General features: G+C 36.1%; 1 protein-coding gene across 2 annotated transcripts; it reads right to left on the bottom strand.

The window, feature by feature from the left end:
* Window positions 1–4,509: 4,509 nt before the first annotated feature.
* Window positions 4,510–9,390, bottom strand: LOC106315147 (dynamin-like protein ARC5). 2 transcript variants are annotated; one of them, XM_013752908.1, is made up of 17 exons: window positions 8,913–9,390; window positions 8,681–8,845; window positions 8,273–8,395; window positions 7,977–8,198; window positions 7,773–7,906; window positions 7,609–7,701; window positions 7,436–7,499; window positions 7,065–7,113; window positions 6,727–6,809; window positions 6,468–6,625; window positions 6,259–6,319; window positions 5,943–6,005; window positions 5,752–5,852; window positions 5,604–5,661; window positions 5,186–5,518; window positions 4,939–5,103; window positions 4,510–4,851 (listed from the first exon to the last, which is right to left on the bottom strand). In XM_013752908.1, the coding sequence occupies exons 1-17, from the start codon at window positions 9,279–9,281 to the stop codon at window positions 4,759–4,761; spliced, it is 2,334 nt and encodes a 777-aa protein (XP_013608362.1). In that variant the 5' UTR covers window positions 9,282–9,390; the 3' UTR covers window positions 4,510–4,758. The 2 variants fall into 2 exon arrangements, with proteins under 2 accessions (XP_013608362.1, XP_013608367.1); XM_013752913.1 differs by lacking the exon at window positions 5,943–6,005.
* Window positions 9,391–9,892: the final 502 nt, after the last annotated feature.

The raw sequence follows: 9,892 nt of genomic DNA, 5'->3' as shown, positions 1-9,892 counted from the left end.
TACACCCCAACAAAAAAACACAACTTATTCAATATTTTGAGCTCTATATTTTTGCACATTTTTCTTACTAAGGAATAATTAGTTTTGAAGTTCAGGTATTCTCCTTTGCAAGCATGTGCTGTGTTTTTGTACTTTATAGGTTGTGTTTTAAATTTGTAGTACATAAAAGACTATCATGTTTGCTATTGTGATTTACCCCTTTTGCATTATTCTGTTTCTTTTTTTGGTTGTTGTCAAAGATTGAATGAACAAAAGACGAGAGACGAGAGGACGATTAACTTGGTTTACACTACAGCGACATTGATCCCGAAGTTTATACTTTCTCATATCATATATATGTGAGTTCCTTTTTTTTTTTGGTCACAAACTAACTTCATTCATTAACTAATTTGGTGGGGGAATTAACTCATCCACAACCACATCTTGTTCCAACAAAGACAAAGTGTTTTTTGCTGCTGCATCTGCATTTATGTTTCTCAACCGAGAAATCCAAACAAAGACAACATAATCAAACGAGAGCGACATGGTCAAAATGTCTTGCACTATCCCATAAAGCTCCAATGGTGGTTCCTTCCTGTTAATGGAATTGATGAGCTGAGCAGAGTCAGATTCAAATCGCATTTCCTTCACTTTCTGGCTATTACACCTAGCAACCGGATCTCGTAACGCAAGACCCTCTGCAATTTGTGGTGAAGAGATGAATCTCACTCCTCTGTTTCCCACGATACTCTGTTCCAGTGTTGTTACTATCCAGCTCAGGCCTGCGTTATTGGATAGCTCTGACCAAACAGCGTCCGATTGTGTCACCGTATCCACTTCCTTGGTAGGCATCTGAGGTTTAAGTAGAGGGCGTTTCTTCTCTACCTTCACTTGCGCCATCTTCCATTCTCTTGCTGCCACAATGGCCTGAGATACTGTATCAGCCGGACTCCCAGCGAAATTTTCAAATACGTATTTGTTGCGCGCCTTCCACAGAGACCAAAGCAACCAAGGGACAAGCGGGGTAGAGATGATTGCTGTTGGAGGTAGGCAATTGACCGCATGCATTTCCATATGTGAGTTCCGTATTAACACGTTTTCATGTTTCGGTCATTCACATTATATTCAAACTCATTAGCTTCTTCTCAATTGTGCAACTTGCTCTACCAAAATTTTACCTCTTCAAGGGACAACATTAATTTAGATTCATGCGCTTGAAGAACCTTTTCCAAGCATCTGCTTAAATACAGAACATCCAACAGAGTGTCCACTGCTATTTGATAGGCATATAGGGATGGTGTTGTTGAACTTGATGTAGGGGTGGGCACAGAGCGGATATCCAGAATTTTAAGGATATACGTGATCTGCTCTGTTCCCTACGAATAATTGATTTTTTGATTCGATCCATAATTTTTCGGATATCCGTAAAAATCTGATTTTTTACCGGATATCCGATCCGATCCGTAAAAATAATAAAAAAATAAAAAAAAATAAAAAATAAAAAAAATCTTATATAAAATAATAATTTTTCATCATAATTTGTTTTTTAAAATTACATAGTTTTAAAATTTTCAATAACTAAATAATAAATTTAGTGAATAAATACAGTATAAAACTTATATAGAGATATAAAAGTATATATATTATATAATTTTATAAACATGTATACATATATGTATATAACGGATCGAATCGGATATCCATTTTTAAAAATATTAGTATTTGTGATTTGCTTCGTCTTTGACGGATATTGAATTTTAGTATTTGCTTTGATTCATTAAGTTACGGATATCCGGATTTTTCGGATCGAATCAAAACGAATAACAGATCGAATCAAAATTTTCGGATATTTTCTTCACCCCTAACTTGATGTGGCCAATATAATGTTTTACTTTTCAAACTCACATCCGCTAACACCAGTGCCGGTCCTGAGATATTTCGGGTCCAATGCGAAACCAAAAATATGGGCCCAAAATGACAATAAAAATTTTAGTTACGAAATTAAAAGTGAATTTACAATATTTTCAAGATTGCAAAAGTTTATCAATCCTAGAAATTATCTATTTACTCTTTTTATATTATAAACTAATGAAAAAAATATTCAAGGTTTTATTATGTTGCAATTTGATTAGGATCCATTCTTACATTTGTTACAAAAAAAACAGTATAAATTGTAAGCTTTCAAGTGTATAAAATTATAGGCCCCATACCAATGTTTCTTGAGTATCTGCTCAAGACCGGGCCTGGCTAACACGATGAGAATGGACTAGAAAAAAATTGACATATAAGAAATTCCAGTTATAACAAACAGTGCCGGTCTACTATATTAGGATGCCCTAAGCTAATTTTTTTAAAAGAAAATTCATACAGTATTAGATATTTTTGATGTTTTGGTTTTAACGAATAGAGATACATAAAAATGCAAGAAAACAAATAAACAAAGAAAAAAACTAAACCAAAGTGACTACCATATTCATTCAGACCGGATAGATTTGAAACTAGAAACCAATTTATATAAATTCTGCAACATGTATTTTTATATTTTATCTAAAACCATACATATTTTTAATATAAATCACATTAAAATTGTATAAACTAATTTATTTTCATTAATGATTGATAAATATGATTTTATTCTTCTTTCTCTGATTTCTCTGAAACAGAGTCAAGTGAAAAATATAAGACAAGTGCATCAGCCACATACTTACTGATCCCGACATGTTTTAAAAAAAACTAATGATCCCAACATGTTCATAATCAACAAGCAACAAAGAAAGCACGCCTTGCATAGGTTGAAGAGGATAGATTCTTAAGCCAAGGTGTCGTCTCCTATGGTAATGCTTAGGCATAGTTGTTGCTTTTTTATTTACTTCATCTAGTGTTAACTATTTTCAATGGACTATAAAGACAATCGTATTTTGGAATTCATTATCATCTTTGGCCACACGTCGGTGAACTATTCTGTTTGCGTTCTATTTTTGCATGTCAGCATTACGAACTAAAATCGTTAATCATAGTAGCTACTAAGATGTCATCCATAATATGTGTGACCTCGGTTACATTTACGACTGTCTCAAGTTTTGTCCGACCAAAGGTTGAAACCATAGAGGAAAATGTTTAAATTCAACATAGAAATAATTAAAATCATATAAATTTCATACATGCAACTTTTACATAGCTAAAAAACACTTTCTCCTTTTTGCACAAAAAGCACTTTCTCAATTTTTTTTTTTAAAATAGCTTAAGATGATCTAAAATTACATCTAAATGGTACGAAGTATTAAATAGAGATAAAATGCTAAAAAAAAGTTATAAAACATTAAAAGATGTTCAGTACGGAAATGTATCCTTTTGAAATTTCCCAATTAAATTATATAATATATAAATAATTATACATAATCTATAGTGGAGCAAAATTTGAAATATGTAAGGAAGTTGGAGACATTCATGCACATCATTTAAACAAATTAAATCACCACCAACACACAGACCATTGTAGTCTAAACACTTTTCGTTTTTTATGGCTTTTTTGCCTTGCTTTATTTCAGTTTTCTGTTAGAAGAAATAAACTACATTCACATAAAATGAAAATGAAAATGTGTTTTTACTAAACAAAAACTACAATAGGAAACCACGCGTTAGTGGTCCAGTGGTGGTTAAACAATCTCGCTCCCTTCCCCCTCCTTCGGGAGGTCTGGGGTTCGAGGGCCAACTCTGGCGGATGTTGCTCTTGAGGGACCTTTGGGCCTAATACGGACACTTCCAACTGCGCGTGGCCACTGGGCTTATTACATGAGGATACCCAGCTCCCGTGTATGCCTTCGGCGGGCTCCGGCGGGCCCTTAGTGGCTCAGATTTACCCGGACGGTCTTTAGGTGCTAGTCGGATCCCCTCGGGGCATTCGGATACCATGGTCATCAAAAAAAAAAAAAAAACTACAATAGAAGAAGTTAAATGGTGCAATATCTTAAAACATATTTAACTACAATTACAAATCAAAACACACGTTAGAAACATGAACAAATGTCTTTCATGGATTTTGAATTATAAAAACATACAATTAGAGAATCATGTAAACCTCATCCAACCTATATAATATGTTATACGCCACAATCTTTTAACATCGACATAACCATCAAAATCAAATATAATAAATCTTAACGTATATAATCTCTCAACGCTCAAACATTCTTAAAAACCATATATATTTTAGACACTTCTCTTACAAATGCTAACATAAAACAAATACAATAAAAATATATAATAATATATTTATATATATCACACTTAAAGTATATCCCGCCCGTAGGACGGACTAGTCCTAGTATGATATATAATAGTGACATGAAAAACAAATAACAACATATTTTGGAAAAATACACCCGTCCGGGCGCGCGGATCAAAGTCTAATTTTGTATTATGCATATAATGAAAATATCATGTATCTCTACATCTGGTTTTGTGTCATCCTTCACAATTTTTAAGACAATCTCTGGAGTGCACCATGCATCTATCTTTCTTAAGAACATATATGTTGCTTTTCTGTAACTGTATTTTTTTATCAACTTCTGGTTTTGGATTTTGATTACATAGTATTACACGACTACTAATTGATATTTGCTTCAAATTGTAAAGACAACTTTTGATTTTTCTTTGGGACATCCAAAGTTCGAAGGCATAAGATGTTCCCTCATGAAAACACACTCTTGGACTGTTTCTTAACCTACAATTAAGAAAATAAACATATTGAACAGTGAGATTTATGATGACTTTGAGTCACTACGGCAACGAAGGCGGGTTTAGATTCTGAGCAAACTCGTGAGAGTTCAGCTTCTCATTCATCACTCTGAATTTCTCTTTGATCCTTTTTATCTGTCCAACATGAAAAAAAAAAAATCAAAATTAACATAAAGTCAAGCATGATGAACATAAAGATAGAGAGTTCAAGTTTGGCTTTACCCTTCTCAGTTCAATCTCCGTGCTCCGTTTCTTTTGATCAAGTGATTGCCTGAGGTTTGTAATGTCGAAAATACTGTCGAGGTCGTCTTCAAATGCATTCTCCAACTCTTCCCTGAGAAGAGCAGGTAACTTATCCACAATAGGCATCAGAAGAAAACAGTTGAACTGCATAATGAAACAGTTCATAAGGAACGCCAATCTCTAAAGTAAAAGTAAGAATTTGAGTAAAACCGAAGATGGAGCAAACCTTTAACTCAGCAGAGGCAAGAAAGTATTCTCGTATGCCTTGGAATATCTGTTGGACCAATGCGTAGACAATTCTCTCAGAGGAAGGAGCTAGCTTGCGGTTCCAGAGCGTGCTGTCTAGAAGATCAGCCAACCGCGTTTCTGTTGTCTGAAGACTGGAACCTGAATCGATGTTCGAGGCGAGTTGGCTTAGCTTTACATCTGATCTTGACTTTGTATCTGTTGTGCCGCCTGGTGCATCTTGGGGAAGACTAAAACCCAAGGGATTACCTGATGTAGCAACTTGCTCTGTTCCCCCAAACGAGTCCAGGAATTGACGTAGACCAGCTCGGTTCTACATAACATTGAGAATAGAAGACTACTGAATTAGTAAGTGGATGCCAAATTTGAAACATAGCTATAAAAGCAGTAGCAAGGACCTTGTTGTGAAGAGACCACGTAACATAGCGAGTTGTACTTGCTAAATCCTCCATACATCTGCACAATCAATCAATATAAGAACCAGAGGGAGATTGATCACTGAAACTCACTAGAACACAAGTAGAAGGCATTCGAAAATTGAATTACTTGTCACGACATGATTTTTCTGTGGATTCCACAAAACTGTTGAAAGCTGAAGCAACACGCTTGAGAAACACCTCATGTCCACTTAAGTATTCACCTTCTTTCTATTCAAACATAGCAAAACATACCTTCAGAAATTTGCTGGGAAGGAAAAATTACTAGGATACCATCAAACCAAAGAGAACAGTGCCCACCTGAAGAAGATATACAGAAATTGGAAGCAATCTCTTAAGAATGTGTAGCAGCCTGGCTCCTAACTAAACCAACACAAAAACAACAAAGATGAGAACTGAAAAAACACTTTCCTTTTCGGAATGATGAACATGTGAATAACAAAATTCAGACAAAGATATTCTCCAAACATAACATGTTTACTCAATAACTCTTAAGCACAAATATAGTTATAGCAAATCTGATGTTATATTTCAATATTTTCTGCCATGTATAACTAAACTAATTAGTAAGATTTATTTCTATCATCCACGAAAGAAGAAGAAAATAGTAGATCACCTGATGAAGGAAAGGTTCAAACGTGTCACGAGCCTTTGCAACTGCTATAACACAAGCTGTCCTACAAAAGCAAGTAAACAAAAGAGAATAAGAGGCTCCATAGCAAACATTACAAACATTGCAGGGAAGATTAGATACTGAAATGGATATGAGATGCAAAGACAGTAAATTTGAAAATATTTGTTGCTTTTCAGCAGATGATATGAAACCTGGAATAGTTTGTTCCATCATGAATATCCTCCACTCCACATGCGTTTACAATTTCCTCCCGAGTTATTGGGGGACATTTAATAGCACCAACTAGAAAACGGAACTCAGCCATGGCACGATGATACTGTGCACCTCCATAAAGACGCATCCCTGCATTCTGCAATTGAAAAAAAAATTGGTTATCTTCCCTCATAATTCTTGAAGGCCCAATATATGATCTCTTTTCTTCGTTCTCCGTTATAGATCATAAATGCTTACTGGTATTAGCTTATGTGGGAACTGGAGACCATCAGTACCAACAAAAGATCCACCTTGCGTTCTTTCATCTTGCAATGTTTCACCTGAAAAAACATCCGGAGGAAATATAAATTATCAAAGAACCCAACATAAAGAGAACATCTTCATACAATGTGCTTCCCAAAGCATTATACCCAAATTATTGATTGATTAGCATACATCATATTATGTGCAATCATCGCAGTCTGATGACCAAATATGCATTTAACGAAACTATCTTGCAAAATTCAAATCAACCAGAAACAAGAAAGATTATTGCTAAAGACAGTTGAGTGGTAGAGAACAGACAGTAACATTACCAAATTTATCAGGAGGGGCCACAACTGTTCCTTTCAGTAACAGAGATAACTGGCAAAAAAAATAAAAACAAAACAGGTGAGAAAACCCAACTTGGATCAATACTAACAAAGGAACTTCTACGTTAATCAGAGAATATGTCCTATATATCCAACAATGCAATTCTGAACTACAACTCAGTCCTAGATATGATTCACTGTCGCTAATATATTTTTAAGTGTCAATAGTCGATAAACAAGAAATGGAGTAGATTACCAAATGAACTTTGTTGTAACTACACAAATCATATTATTTCATGAGTCCATGAACAGATGAAATAGTACTTGACGGCATAAGAAGAAATCTTAAAGATCCAAATACGCTCTACAAAAACCTTGGTTAAGAAGAGATCATGGAAAGTCCTGCCTCTTTCTTTGAGCTTTGCTTCATCTAAAGAGCTGTAAAAGGAAAACAAATCTACCATCAATGAGTTATATTTCTTAACAGAAGAGGAAAACTAAGCTTACTAAAATAAATAAGAAATTTTCAGACGAAAAAAGTTCCCACCTAAGTTCCTTGCTAACGGTATCCAGCTTTCTGACTGTACTGCGGTACTCCTTTCCTAAGAGGGGAATGATCAATGGAACACTCTCTTTGTACCTGCAAAGAGAATGGCATCAAGACTATAACGAGAAAAATTAAACTGTAGAGGAAACAGAAGCTGGTTATACCTCTTCCAGAGTAGTTCTTCGAGAAACAACCTCAGTTTACTGACACCAATCCTATTCTTTTCCTGCTTTGTCAGCACACGGCCCAACTTCTTCTCTAAAGATGCAATGTCTTCAATTTCTCTAAGTGACACAGCCTGCAATAAAAACACAGTCATATTTTAGAATCCATGAAAAGATTAAGGAATCAGACAGCAGAGCAAACACCTGTTTGAATTCGTCATTGGACTTATATACTGAATCATGTCCATAGCCGACTCTTCCAGAAGGCACAGACGTGAAGAAAGGGGAATCGCCAAGTAAGGAGCTGTCGAGTGCGCTTGCAGGAGGTGAGAGGAAGACTTCCACGTCAGATGAACATGAAAACTGAGGGATTTTGGTGTCAAGCTTTGTGGAAACAACAATTGTCCTAGAAAGCTCAGGATCAACCTAACAATAAACAAAAACTCTATTAAGACAAAAACAAGGCTAGACGCAATGGGGGCTAGGGTGAAGTCTCATACTTGCATCACTATCCTTCGAGTAGTTGCAATGCTCCAGTCACTGCTGTCCTCGAGGCAGAGAATGATAAACTCCTTGTGCTGCATCTTTGCTCGGACTAGAGCTTCTACAGCTCGCGCTTGAACCTAGTAAAAAAGAACAAGAAAACAACTCTCAAATCAAGCAAAGTCAAAACATTAAAGCAGCCAAATAAAAAAAATGAAAAAGTCATTGGAAGCAACACGAACAAGACACCACCGCATTGTAAACAATGAATTAATTATTAAGTATTTTGTTGATAACATCATCAACACCATTCAAATAACCACAAAAGTTCATTTTCATTTTTATTAAGATGTGTGACCATGTGATGAAGTAAAATTCGTGTAACTGATAATCATTTCTATTTATTAAAAAAAAAAAAAAAGAACCTGAAGAGCTCGGTTTTTGAGTCCTGGAGCAGGAGCAATAAGTCCAGGTGTATCAATGATGGTAAGGTTGGGGCAATACTTATACTGAACTTTCACAATAATCTCCTTAGCAGAGAACGGTGACGGCTCTTGCTCCAGCCTCATATTCTCAGCTTCAATATACGCCTAAAAATCCTATAAACATTAGCATCGGTTCAACTAAAAGCAATTAAACAAAATGAGTATAGTCAACCTGAATTTGCGAGAGAGATTTGGGGAGAGCGACGGAAGGATCGTCGTCGGATCCGAGATGGCAGAGAGGGAACTGGCACTGAGGATCGTACTTCATGTGGAGAGTGATAGGGCGGCGAGTCTTGGTTCCGCCGCCGACGTGGTTAAACTGAAACCCCATGAGAGCTTCAACCAGCGCGCTCTTCCCGTCGGTCTGCTGTCCCACCACGAGCACCGCCGGCGCTTCGAACGGAGTCTCCAGCTCCTGCGCTAGAGCGTGTAGCTCGTTGTACGCCTCGTAAAGACTGTACCGCTCCTCAATCGCCGCATCCTCCTCCGCCGCCATTTCCTCAACGGTCACCGATTTAGGCGCTGACGAATCCGACGACATCGTCTTGTTCGAAGATTGAGAGCAGAGGAAGAGTACGAGTGCGTGAGAGTGTTTTCTACTTTTCCTCGCCGTTCCTTTCCGCCATTGATTGAAATTAGTAGATACGGTTATTTCAATTTTTGAAATTCTTTTTTTTTCTCTCAAAAAGAAATACATACGTACTTCCCCACGCGCATCTATACCGCGTTTGAAACGTTGGAATAGTTTTCGGCTAAACAAGAAAAATGTGCGCGTGAGGAGAATCACATAATTTAATTCAATTTCAAGAAAAGGATATATTTGGGGCAAATCTACAAAATAGCACATTTCTAAGTTTATATCACAAAAATAGCACTCCAAAACTAAAATGACCAAAATAGCACATTTCTAAGTTTATCTTTTGAAAATTTTAATTTTTTTATTTTTCAAAATTTTGAAATCTTATCCCCGAAAACCTCATTTCTCAACTCTAAACCCTAAACCTTAAATTCTAAACCCTAAACCCTAAACTCTAAACTCTAAATCCTAAACCCCACCCTTTAACTCTAAACCCTAAATTTGTGACTTTTGATAAAATATTAAGTGCTATTTTTATAACTTTTGACCTTGAGTGATAGTTTGGGAACAACAAC

Source organism: Brassica oleracea, chromosome C1 (assembly GCF_000695525.1).
Source record: "Brassica oleracea var. oleracea cultivar TO1000 chromosome C1, BOL, whole genome shotgun sequence".
Classification (NCBI taxonomy): domain Eukaryota; kingdom Viridiplantae; phylum Streptophyta; class Magnoliopsida; order Brassicales; family Brassicaceae; genus Brassica; species Brassica oleracea.
The sequence above is the reverse complement of the archived record's forward strand: the minus strand, read 5'-3'. Positions and strand labels throughout refer to the sequence as shown.